At 44.5% G+C, this 20,911-nt stretch overlaps 1 protein-coding gene across 8 annotated transcripts in view; it reads right to left on the bottom strand.

Annotated features, from left to right (window-relative positions):
• ABLIM3 (actin binding LIM protein family member 3) overlaps positions 1 to 20,911 on the bottom strand; it is a 313,166-nt gene that overhangs the window by 45,029 nt on the left and 247,226 nt on the right. For 6 of the 8 annotated variants that reach the window (XM_063928089.1, XM_063928093.1, XM_063928087.1 and 3 more), the window contains 4 exons: positions 20,402 to 20,530; positions 19,122 to 19,186; positions 6,039 to 6,180; positions 3,912 to 3,941 (listed from right to left, as the gene is read on the bottom strand). In XM_063928089.1, the coding sequence (XP_063784159.1) occupies positions 3,912 to 3,941; positions 6,039 to 6,180; positions 19,122 to 19,186; positions 20,402 to 20,530 (366 nt within the window). The remainder of the gene's footprint in view (positions 1 to 3,911; positions 3,942 to 6,038; positions 6,181 to 19,121; positions 19,187 to 20,401; positions 20,531 to 20,911) is intronic. The other 2 variants (XM_063928094.1, XM_063928091.1) reach the window with 1 other exon arrangement.

The raw sequence follows: 20,911 nt of genomic DNA, 5'->3' as shown, positions 1-20,911 counted from the left end.
GAAAAAAGGCATTCCGGATGAAGTCATCCCTATCCTGATCAAAGCCAGGAAGGATGTAACCGCAAAACATTATCACCGCATTTGGCGAAAATATGTTGCGTGGTGCGAGGCCAGTAAGGCCCGACGGAGAAAATTCAACTGGGTCGATTCCTACATTTCCTGCAAACAGGAGTGTCTATGGGCCTGAAATTGGGGTCCATTAGGTTCAAATTTCGGCCCTGTCAATTTTCTTCAAAAAAGAACTAGCTTCAGTCCCTGAAGTTCAGACGTTTGTAAAAGGGGTACTGCATATACAGCCTCCTTTTGTGCCTCCAGTGGCACTTTGGGATCTCAATGTAGTTTTTTGGGTTCCAAAAGTCACATTGGTTTGAACCACTTAAATCTGTGGAGTTAAAATATCTCACATGGAAAGTGGTCATGCTGTTGGCCCTGGCCTGGGCCAGGCGCGTGTCAGAATTGGCGGCTTTATCCTGTAAAAGCCCTTATCTGATTTTCCATTCGGACAGGGCGGAATTGAGGACTCGTCCTCAGTTTCTCCCTAAGGTGGTTTCAGCGTTTCACCTGAACCAACCTATTGTGGTGCCTGCGGCTACTAGGGACTTGGAGGACTCCAAGTTGCTAGACGTTGTCAGGGCCCTGAAAATATATGTTTCCAGGACGGCTGGAGTCAGAAAATCTGACTCGCTGTTTATCCTGTATGCACCCAACAAGCTGGGTGCTCCTGCTTCTAAGCAGACTATTGCTCGTTGGATTTGTAGTACAATTCAGCTTGCACATTCTGTGGCAGGCCTGCCACAGCCAAAAATCTGTAAATGCCCACTCCACAAGGAAGGTGGGCTCATCTTGGGCGGCTGCCCGAGGGGTCTCGGCTTTACAACTTTGCCGAGCAGCTACTTGGTCAGGAGCAAATACATTTGTAAAATTCTACAAAATTGATACCCTGGCTGAGGAGGACCTGGAGTTCTCTCAATTGGTGCTGCAGAGTCATCCGCACTCTCCCGCCCGTTTGGGAGCTTTGGTATAATCCCCATGGTCCTTACGGAGTCCCCAGCATCCACTTAGGACGTTAGAGAAAATAAGAATTTACTTACCGATAATTCTATTTCTCGTAGTCCGTAGTGGATGCTGGGCGCCCATCCCAAGTGCGGATTGTCTGCAATATTGGTACATAGTTATTGTTACCAAAAAATCGGGTTATTGCTGTAGTGAGCCATCTTTTCTAGAGGCTCCTCTGTTATCATGCTGTTAACTGGGTTCAGATCACAAGTTGTACGGTGTGATTGGTGTGGCGGGTATGAGTCTTACCCGGGATTCAAAATCCTTCCTTATTGTGTACGCTCGTCCGGGCACAGTATCCTAACTGAGGCTTGGAGGAGGGTCATAGGGGGAGGAGCCAGTGCACACCAGATAGTCCTAAAGCTTTCTTTAGATGTGCCCAGTCTCCTGCGGAGCCGCTATTCCCCATGGTCCTTACGGAGTCCCCAGCATCCACTACGGACTACGAGAAATAGAATTATCGGTAAGTAAATTCTTATTTTTTGGTTTGCTAACAAACCTGAATAACCCCCTATGTGCATTGTTTTAGATGTCTGTAAAGTGCCTTGAGTCCTGTTGTAGAAAGAGCACTATATAAATAAAATTATTATTATTATAATAAAACCGTGCTCCATCTGTATATACAGGTATAAATGTAACACCTGGGTATATGAGACACAGTAAACTTATTGAAAACAAGGGTTTCCTCACATATGTGGCTCATGTGGTATTTAAGCATATAACATACAGGCAAGTGTCATGTAATAATGCCTCGCTATACCATATAATTATGGCTGGTTTGCTGCAATTGAAGACCTCAGTGTTTCTGACAGGGGTATTTGCTGGGGCACGTATGGCGGCAGCTTCAGTGAACAAGATAGCGCAATAAAATTAACTTCAATATGCATGACAATATCCTGATTTATATGATGCTATATGATATACTGTACTTTATTTGTTTACAGATAATACTTGTGCATACAGTATATGTAATCTTGGCCCTGATTCAGGTTTACATATATCTCTGATGTTTGTGGGTCTGCGCATGGGTTCTGTGTGATCGCCACTTTAGTCGCAGCCTTACTGACATGGGAGTTGGAGAGGCAGAGATGGGGACCATTCTACAAAACGGGGGCGCGTAGACTCCGTTTTGAAGGAGTACTGAAACCAGGCTCTGTGTGTTTGAATGCATAGTTCCTTACCCCGGCAGAGCAGTTCTGGCGGCCAGTCTGTGTAAGCTGAGGCTTGCGCAGATGGCTGAGGGCAGCGACCATTGCGGCCAGAGATCGGATGTTGCATCTTCGGACAAAGCCCTCGGATCAGGGCTACAGACGCCTCCTGCTACCTTAGAATATTCGAGCATCATTGCTGCATCCAAAGACTCAGCAGTGATGCTTACTGAGTCCATCTCCGACTCAGGTCCTTAATAGACTTGTAATATAAATACATGAACACAGTCCTCTAGTTATGACTGACATAATGTTGAGTTATAACTTCTTACAATCAGTAAAATTACATAGTCATTACAATTAATGCACAACATAAGGAATACTTTGTACTGTAAATTATCAACACTGGAAGTACTGGAAGTCACATGACCTGTGACTCAGAATGGCATTGTACTCTTAGTACCCTCACGTACCGTATGGATTACATTGTTGCATGTAATATAAAAGGCAATGTACTGCGGAGATACCAACATACGTCACAAGTATCCACTTAATGGTACACACCAAATGTATTTCACCTGGAAAAAACATCCATTGGTTCTACTAACTGCATGCACCGATTGCTGCAGCACTTCTTTTTATATTGATGCTGAAGCACCTCTTTCTGCCCCGGCTGCTGCAGCATTTCTCTGCCCCAGCTACTGCAGCACTTCTTTCTACATTGAAGCTGCAGCTCCTCTCTCTGCCACAGATGCTGCTTCAGCATCTCTCTCTGCAGCGACTGCTGCAGTACCTCTCTCTGCCCCGACTGCTGCAGCACTTCTATCCACATTGATGGTGCTGCACCTCTCTCTGCCCCAGCTGCTGCAGCAGCACCTCTCTCTGCATTAGAAGCTGCAGCACCTCACTCTCTCAAGATGCTGCAGCACCTCTCTATGCTCCTCAGGCTGCTGAGGTTTAGCTCCCTCTGTCTCTCAGGCAATTCTGGGACATTATTGGGGGGAGGGGGCCTGGACTGCATACCAAGCTTCTTATAATGGGATATGCAACCTTGCTGGGACTTAGTACTGCAATATAGTAACAAGAGAGGAGATGCACCATACAACCATTGGAATTAAAATAAATGTAATTATACATCATATCTGAGGTTCTTGGCATACACTTAGGGACCTGTGCGATGAGGTCACCGTGACAACTGGCCACTAGTCATGCAGCTCCACAAGGTCTAGAACCGGCCTGTAACCAATTTGGGATTTTTAAATATTGTTTCTTTTCAAATGTAACATGCCGCCACATGTTGGCTAGGCAGGGGAGGGGGCGCCAAAACATACCCTTGCTCCGGGCACATGGTGCCTAGCTACACCTCTGACTGCAAGGCTTACGGGTTTTGTATGGAAAGGTGGGGTAATGGGTGATTCTCCAGAAACTGAACATAAAGTCCCGTGCATCACATGCTTTTACATTTTTTTTCCCTCTTAAACTGGCCTGTTAAGAAATTGTTGTTATATGGAAACTTAATTGCTTAGTAGGAATGCCTTACACTATAACTTAAGACCCACTAAAATCTTGGTATTTTGGAGAAGAATGTTGTTTGAATTTTTGTAGCTGTCCCGTGCATCACAGAGAATCGCCCTAATACACATTGATGTTAAAGCATCTTAGGGCAAACTTCATTCATTTTTAATTGAAAAGGACAACTGTACTCACCATTGTCAGCAAGGTAACACCTGTTGGGAGCTGTAAAACAAGAACAAAGACTTGTATTATTGATACAGTTCTGTTTTTCTTCTATGATGTACCCATTGGGTTCAGTGCAGTAAGGATATACAACAGCTTCTATGATTTTACATTTGGTGCCATCAGTAAAATGTTTGCAGTGCCTGACACTTTTATATCCCAATGTTTTTCATCAAATATGTTTGTAGTATCAACCACTAGTGAGACATCAAACACCATTTGGTCATACGCATGATATTATTCCCAGTAAATATTTAGGGTTTCATGCTTTGTACATTGTTTTGGTAATTAATGAACCAGAAAAGAATGTGGGGGAGAATGACACCTTTATGTGCAGATCAGCGTCCATCTTAGAAACATTTTGAAAAGTTTTGCTTTATGATAAACACTTCTGCATGACTAGTGGCCAAGGACCAGTAACTATCTCTTCCTGCGAGTTTTATCAATCTGGGGGTTTTGTGTAACCGGAGAATCTCTGTTTATTTCTGCCGAGACATGAACAGACCAAATATCAGTCTCCCAGACCCGCTAGTCCTAAAAAAGATAAAGAATTTGTTCCTTTCCCAAATCACTGCCTTGTTGTGTGGTTGAAAGGGCATGTTTTTGTGAACCTTGTGCAAAATAAATCACAGTACAAGAACAAACAGATTTTATCGTGTAGACATAACAAACATAACAAAGGATGGTATCTCATCTGTAAGAAAAGTGCATCATCACATTTGCTGATTCTTTATCAGGACCTCTGAGAGCTGTCATTCTAAATAAGTGACTACAATATGTCAGGGATTACCAAAGTGATCAACTGCGGACATTGGAACAGTCAATCGTGGTGTACGCAGTCGACTTTCTGCAGCAGCCAATAGTAATTTAGCGGGACTGAACCGAAGCTGCGGCTAGTTGAAGCTGCAGCTGTCACTGTGATGGCAATAACCAATAGGAATCCGGCTGAATCTTATTAGATGAGGCTGTCACATGTGACAGCCGCCATTCCACTGATGCCACAGCTAGACAGCCAGATTAAGGGGGGACATGGGGCCAGGGACGGCTAGGGGGCACAGTGCAGCAGATGCTGATACCCTGGACCAATCAAAACTGGTGGGCATGGAGGCAACTGCAGACATCTGTCATCCTGCCCACCCACACATTTCTCTTGAGTCTGCACTGAGACTGCTGCTGCTGGACCGCCATGGCTGAGGACAGAGAGCGACTGGTAGCTTCTCTCTCTCACAGGTCCATATTTATATGGGAGGCTGGGGCAATTTAATGTATGTTTTATGGTTTTGTTGTGGGGGGAGGCAATGTTATTTTTTTTCCCTTGGGGGACAATGTGTTTCTTGTTTTTCCTGTGGAGGACAGTGTGTTTTTATTGCTGTGGGAGCTAATGTGTATGTTTTTTTCCTTTTGGAGGCAATGTGTGATTTCAGCAAGATTGTCCCCAAACACTGTGCAGCGAGGCCATGTCCTCTTTTTCTACTTGGTAGATTGCAAAAGCTTTTCAGTTTTTACAGCAGATCGGCAAGTCCAAAAGTCTGGACGCCCTTAGACTTGCCAAGCACTGGCAGTCTGACACTGCTGTCTCTATCAGACCTATAGTATAAGGGGATCAGAACCACCTCCTAACCCAGCTGTATGGGCAATCAAAGATACACACAGAGACAGGGGAAATAATGGGTAAAGAGATACAGGGGTATAGCTAGATGGGAGAAAGAAGGAGAGACAGGAAATCAGGTAGGGGGAGAGAAGGGGTAAGGAGTGCAGACAGATGGGAAGACAAGGAAAAGAGAAGGAAAAATCCCAGGCACAATAACTAGCGACATGGTGAATGGCTGGTCAAAAATACTAGTATGTCATATTTACTAATATAAACCAGGAGGTAAATTTATTTACAGTACATGTCTGTGACACAATGTTGCTTTCATTGTACCCATGTGTTTCTGAAACTGATGCATATTTATAGTTTCTGTATTTATATAAATGCAATCTGAGGTTGTACCTCTTATAACAGAAAACTCTTAAATACCATAAATGCATGTACAATATATTACACCTAGTCCCCTTTGACACATAACCTAATGCCTTATATGATTTGATGCTTACATCCATTAAGAGATGTATTATAGCCAGCAGTGTGCAGAGCCTCCTTACTGCCTGCTGAGCTACGGGGTGGTGTCCAGGGGTCAGCATACGACCGAGCCTTCATTTCTTCCTTCAGGATCAGTCTCCCGATACCGCCCTGAAGCTACAGCACAAAACACATTAGGTTCCAATATACAGCCTGCTACAGTATGTGCAGACAGACAGACATACTGTACATACATACATATTAGCAGGCTCAAAGCGGTATAATATGCAGGGACACAAACCTTAATAGAAGAAATATATTTCCTTAACTTATGGCTTTTTCTTTTAGCAAGGGAAGAAAACCTCTTCTTTCTTTATTACAGTACTAATTTACAGAGAAAATTTCTAATCTACCTCTCCCTTAGTTATTCATGGTTGCGCATTATAAAATACTAGTTACCAGCCTGTCAACATGACGGAACAATCTAACAGTAATGTTAGCGCCGGCGGCTGCACGCCACCGAATGGAGTAACAATTGAATTGCTCCATCGGGCGCCATCTAGTGGCTGCCGGTATGCAAAACACTTGAATTACCACCATAAAGGTGAGGATCAGCGTTAGCCTTTTATTATATAGGATAAGTAATTATATAAACTGTAACTCCTGCGCGGGGAAGGTATTTATATTCAATTCCATCTCTTTTTAAAGGATGACTGATACCCATAATGAAACAGAAATACTCTGAATAGTAACCAATGACTACAAAAATGGCTTAATGATAAAACATGTCAACAGAACGATAACGTGCCAATATCAATCTTGGCTATTAATTAATGTGGTTTTGTCACATGAGTAACATTTAACTTCTGGTGATTATTCTCGTATGTCCATGTGGAATTTTCAGAACCAAACTCTGGCAGAGGAGTTTTTTTTGTATTGACAGCGTAATACAGAAATACACAATTTCTACACTCCCTTATCTACTCTGCAAATGGACCTAATTTTTGTACCCGTCCAGAAATATCTAGCTTTGGGTCTCATCCTATACTTTCATTGATACCGACATATTGCACCAGGTACTCATGAGTAATGTGGTATCCGATCTCTAGGTCGACAAGACTTAGGTCAACAGTGTCTAGGTCGTCCACTATTGGTCGACAAGTAACAAGTTTGACAGGGTTTCTAGGGCGATGGGGTCTCTAGGTCAACAAGTTCTAGGTCGACAGGTCAAAAGGTTGACATGACTTTTTTTTTTTAAATATATTTTATTTTAAACTTTTTCATACTTTACAATCCACGTGGACTACGATTGGGAACGGTAACCTTCGCTCGCCATGCAAGGGCACGCGGTGCATTAATTGGGGTTCCTGGTCACTGAACGGCGAAAACGACACCAAACCAGATTAAAAAACTCATGTCAACCTTTTAACCTAGACCATGTCGATCTAGAGACCCTGTCGACCTAGTTACTGTCGCCCAATAGTGGTCGACCTAAACACTGTCGACCTAAGTCTTGTCGACCTTCAATATCACACCCAGTAATGTAATAAAAAAGATAAAATCACTCATAATCAACTGTCACATGTAATAAAAGGCAGGCCCAATATTCCCATACAAATGAATAAATATGCCATAAATGAGGCTAAACAGAGTAGTGTCTTAGGTGAATAAGAAAGTAAAGTCCCGTAAGCAATGGGCGAGAACACAAGACGATATGAACGATAACAATCTTTTCTGCAAGATCTATCGTTCATATCGTCCAGTGTGTATGGATGAACAATGAACGATGCGTGCACCCGCGGGTCATTCTCGTTCATCCATCATCTAATGAACCTGCGGCTCAATGTTAACTATAGCTTTGAGCTGCATGTTCGGGGAGTGAGGGGGTTGACGTCACTGAACGATATTTTACATCGATATCATTCAGTGTGTATGCACTGGCGATCTTCCCTAATTAGCAATCAGCAATATATAGTGCTGATTGCTAACTAGCTGAGGTTGCCCAGTGTGTACTTGGCTTATGACATATGCAGTCTTGCACAATATAGAATACTGGAACTACAAGTCTCAGCTTGGTAGCACCTCTCATTATGTTTGAATTAGGGTGTGCAGTCCAGCCCCCTCCCCATATAGTCTATATTGTGTACATGTGTACACTTGAAGACTCCTTTAGACTGGGTAACACTCCTGGTTCTTTTAAATTAGCAATGGGTTCCTTGCATTTTGGTAAGTACTGGATACATTTATATTATATGTCGGTATTAGGGATGGAATCGGGCGTGAGGCCAGTGCCGTAACTAGACATTTTAGTGCTGTGTGCAAGATACAGCATTGGCGCCCCTCCAAATATAAAACAGGGTCCATGCGCGACGTAGGTGCGCATCAAAAATATAGGGGTGTGGCTTCATGGGGAAGGGGCGTGGCCACAAAATAATACAAATTCATATTGCGTTTTACAGTAGTCTCCATTATTCAAATTAAGCCACACAGTAGTGCCACTTACACACATTTCACCAGGTAGACCCGTCACACATTATGCCAGGTAGAGCCCCTGTCACACATTACGCCAGGTAGAGTCCCCTTTTACACAGTACAGCAGGTAGAGTCCCCTTTTACACATTATGGCAGGCAGAGCACCCTTTTACACATTACAGCAGGTAGAGTTCCCTTTTACACATTACGGCAGGTAGAATCGCCTTTTACACAGTATGTTAGGTAGAGTCCCCCTTTTTACACATTGCGGCAGGGAAAGTCCCCCTTTTCACACATTACAGCAGCAGAGACCCCCTTTTTACACATTACAGCAGGCAGATTCCCCCTTTTACACATTATGGCAGCAGAGTCCCCCTTTTTACACATTAGGCAGGCAGAGTCCGAGAGAGAGAGAGAGAGAGAGAGATTGCCCCACCAATCACTGAACTTACTAAATTATATTTATATACAAAAAAAAAATAGGATTTTAGTACCTACCGTTAAATCCTTTTCTCCTAGTCCGTATAGGATGCTGGGGACTCCAAAAGGACCATGGGGTATAGACGAGATCCGCAAGAGCTTGGGCACACTGAAAAGACTTTGACTGGGTGTGAACTGGCTCCTCCCTCTATGCCCCTTCTCCAGACCTCAGTTATAGGAACTGTGCCCAGGAGAGACGGACATTTCGAGGAAAGGATTTTTGTTTAAACTAAGGGCGAGAAAACCTACCAGCCCATACCACAAACATACCATACAACCGGAGTATCAGGAAACCAGATAACAGTATGAATTAACAACAGCAACAAGATGAATAATACACAACCCGCGTGTAAACAAATTTAACCAGCAATAATACACTGCAAGTAACAGTCCGCACTGGGATGGGCGCCCAGCATCCTCTACGGACTAGGAGAAAAGGATTTACCGGTAGGTACTAAAATCCTATTTTCTCTTACGTCCTAGAGGATGCTGGGGACTCCAAAAGGACCATGGGGTCTATACGAAAGCTCCAGAATGGGCGGGAGAGTGCGGACGACTCTGCAGCACCGATTGAGCAAACATGAGGTCCTCATCAGCCAGGGTATCAAACTTGTAAAACTTAGCAAAGGTGTTTGAACCCGACCACATAGCTGCTCAGCAAAGCTGAAGTGCCGAGACCCCTCGGGCAGCCGCCCAAGACGAGCCCACTTTTCTGGTAGAATGGGCCTTTACTGACTTCGGCAACGGTAGCCCAGCCGAAGAATAAGCTTGCTGAATCGTACCACAAATCCAGCGTGCAATAGTTTGCTTAGAAGCAGGATTTCCAATCTTGTTGGAAGCATACAGGACACACAGAGCCTCTGTTTTCCTGGTAAGAGCCGTTCTGGCGACGTAAATTTTCAAAGCTCTTATAACATCAAGAGACTTTGGAACTGCCACAGCATCTGTAGCCACAGGTACCACAATAGGTTGGTTAATGTGAAACGAAGAAACCACCTTCGGCAGAAATTGTTGACGAGTCCTCAATTCTGCTCTATCCGAATGAAAGATCAAATATGGACTCTTGTGAGATAAGGCCGCCAATTCTGACACTCGCCTGGCAGACGCCAGAGCCAAAAGCTTGTCTACCTTCCAAGTGAGAAACTTTAACTCAACCTTACTCAAAGGTTCAAACCAGGGAGACATAAGAAACTGCAAGACCACTTCAAGATCCCACGGCGCCACAGGCGGAACAAATGGAGGATGGATATGCAGCACTCCCTTCACCAAAGTCTGAACCTCTGGAAGGACGGCCAATTCCTTTTGAAAGAAAATAGATAAAGCCGAAATCTGCACTTTGATGGAACCCAATTTCAGGCCTGCATCAATGCCTGCCTGCAAAAAATGGAGAAACCGACCCAAGTGAAATTCCTCCGCAGGAGCAGTTTTGGTCTCACACCACGAAACATACTTTCTCCAAATACGGTGATAATGTTTCGCCGTAACCTCCTTCCTAGCCTTAAGGAGAGTGGGGATGACCTCCCCAGGAATACCTTTTCGAGCTAAGATCTGGCGCTCAACTTCCATGCCGTCAAACGCAGCCGCGGTAAGTCCGGAAACACGCATGGTCCCTGCAATAACAGGTCCTCTCTTAGAGGAAGCGGCCAAGGATCTTCCACTAGTAATTCCTGAAGATACGGATACCAGGCCCTGCGTGGCCAGTCTGGAACGACGAGAATCGCCTGAACCTTTGCTCGTCGTATGATCCCCAGCACCTTTGGAATGAGAGGAAGCGGAGGGAACACATACACCGACTGAAACACCCACGGAGTCACCAGGGCGTCCACTGCACTGGCTCAGGGGTCCCTTGACCTGGAACAATACCTCGGAAGCTTCTTGTTGAGGCGAGACGCCATCATGTCTATCAGAGGAATTCCCCAACGCTTCGTCACTTCTGCAAATACCTCTTGGTGAAGAGCCCACTCTCCCGGATGGAGATCGTGTCTGCTGAGGCAGTCTGCTTCCCAGTTGTCCACTCCCGGGAGGAAGACTGCTGACAGAGCGCTCACGTGCTGTTCTGCCCAGCGAAGGATTCTTGTGGCCTCCACCATAGCCGCCCTGCTCCTTGTTCCGCCTTGACGGTTTATATGCGCCACCGCTGTTATGTTGTCCGACTGGATCAGGACAGGTCGACCCTGAAGAAGGCTCTTTGCTTGTAGCAGGCCATTGTAAATGGCTCTTAACTCGAGAACATTTATGTGGAGACAAGATTCCTGGTTTGACCATTTCCCCTGGAAATTTCTTCCTTGGGTGACTGCGCCCCAGCCTCGGAGACTTGCATCTGTTGTCAGTAGGACCCAGTCCTGGATTCCGAATCGGCGCCCTTCTAGAAGGTGAGAGCTTTGTAGCCACCACAGGAGAGAAATCCTGGCCCTGGAAGATAGACTTATTTTCCGGTGCATGTGCAGGTGAGACCCGGACCATTTGCTCAGCAGATCCCACTGAAACACCCGGGCATGAAACCTGCCAAAAAGGAATGGCTTCGTACGCCGCAACCATTTTCCCTAGAACCTGAGTACATTGATGAATCGACACACTTGTCGGCCTCAGAAGCTCCCTGACTATTGTCTGTAGTTCCAGAGCTTTGTCTTCCGGAAGAAACACTCTGTAACTCCGTGTCTAGAATCATGCCCAGAAAGGGCAGCCGAGTGGCCGGAAGTAACTGAGACTTTGGCAAATTTAGAACCCAACCGTGTTGTCGCAGAACCGACAGAGACAAATACACATTTCTTAACAATTGTTCCTTGGACCTCGCCTTTATCAGAAGATCGTCCAAGTACGGGATAATTGTAACCCCTTGTTTGCGAAGGAGAACCATCATTTCCGCCATGACTTTGGTGAAAATCCTCGGGGCCGTGGAAAGCCCAAACGGCAACGTCTGAAATTGGTAATGACAATCCTGTACCGCTAACCTGAGGAAAGCTTGATGCGGAGGATATATCGGGACGTGTAAGTAGGCATCCTTTATGTCGACTGACGCCATAAAATCCCCCCCTTCTAGGCTGGAGATCACAGCTCGAAGAGATTCCATCTTGAACTTTGAAACTTTAAAGTATGGATTGAGGGATTTTATGTTCAGAATTGGTTCTTTCCGAACCGTTCGGCTTCGGTACAACAAAGAGGCTCGAGTAGAACCCCTCCCCCCGTTGGGACGGGGGAATGGGAACAATGACCCGCTGTTGACACAACTTTTGTATTGCTGCCTTCACCACCTCCTTGTCCGGAAGAGACACTGGCAAGGCCGAAATGAAAAAGCGGTGAGGGGGCATCTCCTGAAACTCCAGCCTGTATCCCTGAGACACTATTTTCTAGGACCCAAGGATTGAACCCAGACCTGACTGAAGATCCGCAGATGGCCCCCCACTAGTCCGGACTCCCACAGGGGAGCCCCAGCGTCATGCGGTGGACTTGGTAGAGGCGGGAGAGGACTTTTGGTCCTGGGCGCCTGATACTGCAGGCGACTTTCTTCCCCTTTCTCTACCCTTTGAAGCGAGGAAGGACGAGCCTTCTCCTCGCTTGTATTTATTTGGTCGAAAGGACTGCATCTGCTGATGGGGTGCCTTTTTCTGTTGTGTGGGAACATAAGGAAGAAAAGATGACTTACCCGTAGTCGCAGTAGCCACCAGGTCAGCCAGGCCGTCACCAAACAAGACACTACCTTTGAAGGGGAGAGCTTCCATAGCTTTCTTGGAGTTGGCATCAGCATTCCATTGATGGATCCACAGCGCCCTCCTGGCCGAGATCGCCATGGCATTGGCTCTTGATCCCAAGAGACCAACATCCCTCGCCGCATCCTTCAGCTAATCTGCAGCGTCCTTGATATAACCAAGAGTCAAAAGAATATTATCTTTATCAAGGGTATCCATATCAGAAGCTAAATTATCAGCCCATTTAGCAATAGCACTACTCACCCATACCGACGCCACAGCAGGTCTGAGTAATGCACCCGTATTAGCGAATATGGTCTACAAAAACGTCTCCAGCTTGCGATCCGCCGGAACCTTGAGAGCTGCCGTGTCAGGGGACGGAAGCGCCACCTTCTTAGACAAACGGGATAGAGCCTTGTCGACATTCAGAGACGACTCCCATTTTTCCCTGTCATCAGAGGGGAAAGGATACGCCATGAAAATTCTCTTGGGAATCTGCCACCTCTTGTCCGGTGACTCCCAAGCCTTTTCACAAAGAGCATTCATTTCATGAGAGGGGGGAAATTTCACCTCAGGCCTTTTCCCTTTAAATAAACAAATCCTTGTTTCCTGCACCGCAGGTTCGTCAGAGATACGTAAAACATCTTTAATAGCCACAATCATGTACTGAATACTCTTAACTAGCCTTGGGTGTAACGTAGCCTCATTGAAGTCGACATTGGAATCAGAATCCGTGTCGGTATCCGTATCTACCATCTGGGTAAACTAATGCTTTTGTGACCCTGACGGGGCCTGCACCTGAGTCAAAGCATCCTCCATGGATTTCCTCCACACTTGTGTCTGAGGCTCAGATTTATCCAATCTCTTAGACAATGAGGCCACATTTGCATTAAGTGCACTTAACATCGTAACCAAATCAGGTGTCGGCTGTGCCGACAGAGCCATCTCCAGCCCCGTTTCTGCGCCCCAGCAACCTCCTCCGGGGAGTAACACTCAGCCTCAGACATGCCGACACGTAGTACCGACACACCCACACACACACACTGCCTCAGCTAGGGGACAGACCCACAAGGAAGCCCGGAGAGAGAAAACACAGAGGGAGTATGCCAGCTCACACCCCAGCGCCAATATATCACACCAAAACAATATATGTTGAATAGCGCTGCTCTTAATTAAAATATAAGCACCAAATATCTGTGCCCCCCCTTTCCCCCGTTTTGCTCCATTTTACTTGAATGGAGCCTGGAGGTCCCGGGCCAGCGTCTCATGCAGCGGCTGTGGATGAGAGAAAATGGCGCTGGTGAGCTGTGCGGCTAAGCCCCGCCCCTTCCCGGCGCGCTTCAGTCCCGCAAACTGCTATGCTGGCGGGGGTACGGAAAACGGTGCTCGGGCACAGAAAATGCCTGTCTACCAGCCCTTTAAGACCCCAGTAACATGCTGCCCAGGGCGCTCACCCGCAAGTGCCATTGGTGAAGTGTGTGGGAGCATGGAGCGCAGCGTTACCGCTGCGCTGCTACCTCATTACTGAAGTCTTCTGCCGTCTGATGTCTTCAGATCTTCACATACTCACCCGGCTTCTTTCTTCTGGCTTCTGTGAGGGGGGTGACGGCGCGGCTCCGGGAACAAGCAGCTAGGCGACCCAAGTGATCGAACCCTCTGGAGCAAATGGTGTCCAGTAGCCTAAGAAGCAGAGCCCTTAACTAAGTAGAAGTAGGTCTGACTTCTCTCCCCTCAGTCCCTCGATGCAGGGAGCCTGTAGCCAGCAGGTCTCCCTGAAAATAAAAAACCTAACAAAAGTCTTTTCCAGAGAAACTCAGTAGAGCTCCCCTAGTGTGTGTCCAGTCACTCCTGGGCACAAAGTCTAACTGAGGTCTGGAGGAGGGGCATAGAGTGAGGAGACCGTTCACACCCAGTCAAAGTCTTTTCAGTGTGCCCAAGCTCCTGCGGATCCCGTCTATACCCCATGGTCCTTTTGGAGTCCCCAGCATCCTCTAGGACGTAAGAGAAATCTTATTTTACATACCACTCACCTCCCTCAAGTGAGGGCAGGTGAGGGAAAGGACACCTGAACACCTTTTTGCAGTTTTGCACAACACCCTGTGCCTATGCTGCACTAGGCTGCTGCAGTGTGAGACTGTGAGGCTTAGCTGGATGACATGGAATGCCTCCTCCTCCTCCTCCCCCAACTAAAGTGGCTCCTCACGGCACAGGGCAGCGTGGGAGTCAGCTGGTAGAGACGTCATCATGTCTCTCCCGAATCCGGAGACACTGCAAGAAGGGGGGCGGATCATCTGATCCTGGCACTGGCAGTCCCAGAAGTTGGTGGGAGACGGGATGCGGCGTGAGTGTACCAGAGATAGCGGCCATGCAGGTGTGTTGTCATATGGTGCGCCCTCAGTGCGTTTGAGCTATGGGCAAGGCACCATTGGCACACACCTAGTTACGGCCCTGTGTGGCACCCCAAGGGTAGGTGTTGCCAGGCTGCATTGGGGCATCTTAATTTAGCACATAATATAGCACTTTTTAGTACCTACATTGCTTTTTTTTTTAACCAATTTAACAATTTTAACACTCTAACACCCTCAACACATAGCTTCTGCTTCTTACTAATGTAACACCTTTAACACTTTAATTGCTACTTTTCACTAGTATGAAGCCTTGGGTAGGGTGACCTGTGCTGTCCTGGGCTGTCCCATGCTCTGGACTTGAACCTTAGACTGTTAGGGACCCACCAGATGAGGTCACCTAGTCACGGTTGGTGGGCCCATATTTCTGGCCAAAATTATGCTAAGCACCTCAATTTTACACTGTTAAATTGCAGATTTTATTATAATTATTATTATGATTATGAGTGTGCACCTGCATTTTCTGCAGTTTCAGTGTGTAACTACAAGTCTCCACATGGTAGCTCCTCTTATTATGTTTAAATTAGGGTGTGCAGCCTAGTGCCCCCTCATATATATTTTGTTAAAAAGCCAAGGTATTTTGCATGGCACATTTGCAGCACTTCATAAATGATGTCCAAATATCCAAAAGTGTTTATCAAAACATGGATGCATGGTAATGCCAAGTCAGTGCTTTATTTAGTTTCATGATCAGTTGCCCAATAAGAAACACAGGGGGTAATTCAGACTTGATAGCTGATGTGTGAATTCGCAAGGCAGACGATTATTGATCGACTGCGCATGCGTACGGATCGAACTGCGCACATGCGAGGCCAAACTGCGAAAAAATCCTGCGTCTTTTTGATCGCTAGGTATACACAAGTTGATTGACAGGAAGCGGACGTTTGGGGCGTGGTAACTGGCCCTTTCTCGGAGTGTCAGTAAAAACGCAGGTGTTCCCAAGCATTTTCAGGGAGGGTGTGTGACGTCAGCTCCGCCCCGAACAGCCTGTTTCTATTGCACAGTAGGAGTAGGTCCTGGGCTACGCACAGACAGGAAAAATAATTTGTTGGTGAGTGAGTTGCGAACGGATTTGCAGCTGACTGGCATTTGCAAAGCTTTTCGCACGGGGCGGGTATCCACTCTGTCTGGGTGGCGACTATCTGATTGCAAACCTCTGCAAATTCACAGAGGAGTGATCAGGTCTGAATTATGCCCACTGTTCTATAAAAGTTATTCTTAAAACCTGATATACGGGAAGATATTCAGGAGGGGACTGTAGACACTGTCGAGACATTATGGGTAGAAATTGCATGCGGGGAAAAAGGAATAAAAAAGTTAGTATTGGGTGTATGCTATAGGCCGCCTGGTATCAACGCATCTGATGAGGAATTGTTACTAAAGCAAATTGAAAGAGCAGCAGGAGTAGGAGACATAGTAGTGATGGGAGATTTTAACTATCCAGAGATAAACTGGAAAAACGATTCATGTGATACTGCTAGGGGCAATATGTTTTTAAACACACTTAATGATAACTACTTAGTTTAACTAATTGAGGAACCAACTAGGTACAATGCAATCTTAGACCTGGTATTAACAAACAATGGAGATTTGGTATCAGGTATTATAGTAGGGGAACCCATAGGAAACAGCGACCACAATATGGTCACATTCAATATCAGTTTTCATAAACAGCCCTATACTGGCTCAACTAGGACTCTAAACTTTAGCAAAGCAAATTTTGAAAAGATGAGGGTATTTTTCAGGGATATTGAATGGGAAGGTTTGTTTTTAGGAAAAAATACTACGGAGAAATGGGAGGTACTAAAATTCCTGCTAGCTAAAAATACACTCAAATTTATTCCTATGAGCAGCAAAAAAAGGAATAAAAATCATAAACCGATGTGGCTTAACAAAAAGATTAAGGAACTTATGGGCAAGAAAAGGCGAGCATTTAAAAAATACAAATCTGACGGGGAAGCAGAGTCATTTCAGCACTATAAGGAATGTAACAAAATTTGCAAAAAGGAAATAAGAGCGGCTAAAGTAGAAACTGAAAAACTAGTAGCAAAGGAAAGCAAAGCGAATCCCAAAAAATTATTTAAATACATTAATAGCAAGAGATTAAAGAAGGAGAGTATAGGCCCTTACAAAAGACAAGTTGGGAGTCTTAAGCAAAAATGATAATGACATAGCGGACACACTAAATGAGTTTTTTCCAACAGTATTTACTAGAGAGGACCCAATTCAGGGACTGACACACAATCTCAATAATGAGAATATCCCACTGATAGGTACTTATTTAAGCGAGGAAGTAGTCTGTGACCGATTAAAACATTTAAAGATTAATAAATCACCAGGGCCCGATGGTATTCACCCAAGGGTTCTAATGGAGCTTCACTCTGAACTGGCAAAACCGCTATTTTTGATCTTTAAGGATTCAGTTATATCAGGTATGGTTCCCAAAGACTGGCGTATAGCGGAAGTAGTGCCTATATTCAAAAAGGGAAGTAAAGCTGAACCAGGTAATTATAGATCAGTTAGTCTTACATCTATAGTGGGGAAAGTATTGGAAGGTATTCTAAGAGATAGTATTCAGAAGTTCCTTGAAGTCAATAAGGTGAAGGACAGATCCTGTCAAACCAACTTACTTGGCTTTTATGAAACAGTAAGCGCAAACCTAGATCATGGTAAAGACGTAGATGTAATCTTTTTAGACTTTGCCAAAGCGTTCGATACTGTACCACACATGAGACTTATCTACAAGCTACAAGAATCAGGGCTAGGAAGCACAATATGCAGTTGGGTCAAAAACTGGTTAGATAATAGGGAGCAGGGCGTTGTGGTTAATGGATCTTTTTCAACTTGGACTGAAGTGCTAAGTGGTGTGCCGCAAGGCTCAGTATTAGGACCGCTATTGTTCAATATTTTCATTAACGACCTAACAGAAGGTCTAGAGAGCATGGTGTCAATTTTTGCAGATGATACCAAATTGTGTAAGGCTATAAATACAGAGGAGGATGCCGAGTCTCTACAGAACGACTTAGTTAAATTAGAAGCATGGGCAGCCAAATGGAGAATGCGCTTCCACACAGACAAGTGTAAGGTAATGCACTGTGGTAACAAGAACAAAAATTACACCTACCTACTAAATGGGGTAAAATGAGGGGATTCTGTACTGGAAAAAGACTTAGGTGTCCTCATAGATAGCAAACTAAGCAGTAGTACCCAAAGTAGGACTGCAGCAAAGAAGGCTAATAAGATATTAGCATGCATAAAATGGGGTATTGATGCTAGGGACGAGAGTATTATACTCCCGTTATATATATCACTAGTGAGGCCACACCTTGAATACTGTGTACAATTCTGGGCACCGTACTACAAAAAGGATATCCTGCAGCTAGAAAAGGTTCAGAGGAGGGCGACCAAACTAATTAAGGGCATGGAGACGATGGAATACAAGGAAAGGCTTGAAAGACTAGGCATGTTTACATTGGAAAAGCGGAGACTAAGAGGGGATATGATCAACATCTACAAATATATAAGGGGACAATACAAAGAGCTTGCGCAGGACCTGTTTTTGGTTAGATCAACACAGAGGACTCGTGGACACTCGCTCAGGTTAGAGGAGAGGAGATTCTGCACAATACGGTGTAAAGGCTTTTTCACGGTAAGGACAATACGTGTTTGGAATTCCCTGCCTGAGGGAGTTGTAATGGCTGAATCTGTCAACACCTTTAAGAATGGGTTAGATAAATTCCTAATGGATAAGGATATACAGGGGTATGGTGCATAGTCATGCATTATAGTTACTATAAATAGGGATAAAATGCAACGGCTGACATCAGCATCAGTCAGAAATTTTTGTAAAATCATCATGCATAGGAGACCACAAATAGGTTGAACTCGATGGACAATTGTCTTTTTTCAACCTCAGATACTATGTAGTAACGCTCATATTAAGCAAATGTGCAAAAACATCAGGTTTTGTGTGCAAAATAGCAGTTGTCCTTCTATGGAACATCTTTATAAACATAAAATGAAAACAATCCTTACTAGGTACTTTATTATATAAGAAGATTCTACTCTGAGATACCTTGTGCATGGTTCGATCAAAACCATCCTCCTCTCCTCCTGATGAGAATCTCCGCGCTCGAGGCACTGTGGAGCAAAGGAAACAGAGAAAGATTTTATTGTTCCTCTGTTTCCACAAGCTGTAGAACAATAGTATTATTGAGGCAACGGTGACTTGGATGCATTATTCAGGGTGACAACAGCTCCAGGCCGTTCCAATCACAGCATTGTATAATGATGGTTCTAATCACTGAAATGGTCCCTAGATTTCATTCCAGGGCATAGCCATGAAGAGGAAAAAAGAAATATGCAAATGTACAGCAGATTTGTGATTTACCACTAGCATGCTAATAATTGCTTTAAGGTGCCTCATTCCAATGTGACTACTACACAAGTCTTTCAAACTGCAAGGCCTTTATTTACACTGCTATATGAGTTGTCTGTAATGGATAAATTAGAAAAATCCATCATGAAAGAAAATTGCATATTAGTTATTAGTGCCTATTGAGTCATTTCATTTTAATTACTTCATCTGTGACAGGCTTCTCCCCCATTCCTGAACAAGTCAGTTTTTAACTGTGAGTTTTACACGGTCGAGTCACATTATTATGACCATCAGCTAATAGCCAGAGTATCCGAAGTGTGCAGCACGATGTCTCAATGGCCCTGAGTGGCTGTGGTGTTGTTTGTGATGAGTGTCGGGTTTCTCCATTCTATGGCCTAGATTTATCAAGTCTTGGAGAGTGATAAATTGCACGGTGATAGGAGCCGATTGGCTGGTTCTCTATCACCGTGCTATTTATCACTCTCCAAGGCTTATGGCAACCTGGAATTTGTTCATCTCTGCAATAAACCATGTTTCAATCAAAGGCGGAAATTTAACATGTTATTTATTAACATGTTAATAAAGATGCTTGAATAATTGGAACTTGTTTCAAATGTGGTCAGAACTGGCAGGTTCGATAGCATGAACTTGTGTATGGCACATGTGATTTTGGTGCTGAATAGATTCTTTGTTTGACTGCTGTGGCCAAGTTCATAGTTCACCTATCCATCATGGGGGTTTTCCCAAACCAGTTCTTAGTTACATCATCGAAAACACATCCTATTATACATATAACATTACCACCTGTTGTATATATAGCTATTACATTCTGTTTATTATTTATGAAAACGGCAAACTTTGATATAGGACCAGTACAGCTATGGACTAGCTTTCATGTACTACTAGTGCAGTACTGCCCAGTGGCCGTACTATAGTGACAGACCACTAATGAGATGATGCAGTCAAATTTTGCCTACTTTTCGGGGAGTACATCCAATACTCAGGCTCCGATTGGTAATAAGGATCGGCAGTGTATGCAGGGAGGTACTTGGGGGACTGTTGAAGATCCTCACTTGTTTTGCTTTTGGTTGCTTCAACAGGAACAGCTAATAAAATAAAAAAGTACAATAAATAAGAGGGAAATAAGAGTTTATTAATGCCTCAATGTCTGTGATTCACACCAGACCAATATTGTTATAAGAAAGTGCAATTAAACATTCTATTACTGTCACTTTAAATTAGTAAGTGTACAATACCATAGGAAATATTTCTAATTATTGGTTTGCTCAACTAATATTACAACAGACGATCAACTGTATAATAACTTTGTTGAGCTTAAATGTGTGTGTGTGTGTGTATATATATATATATATATATATATATATATATATGTATGTATTTGAATGGCTGTGGCATGTGTATCCAGCCCAAAGTGGGATAGTGAAAGCCAGTCAGAGCTTCATGGCTAAATGTTACTGGGAAGAAGC

Source organism: Pseudophryne corroboree, chromosome 6 (genome assembly GCF_028390025.1).
Source record: "Pseudophryne corroboree isolate aPseCor3 chromosome 6, aPseCor3.hap2, whole genome shotgun sequence".
In the NCBI taxonomy this organism is placed as follows: domain Eukaryota; kingdom Metazoa; phylum Chordata; class Amphibia; order Anura; family Myobatrachidae; genus Pseudophryne; species Pseudophryne corroboree.
The sequence above is the reverse complement of the archived record's forward strand: the minus strand, read 5'-3'. Positions and strand labels throughout refer to the sequence as shown.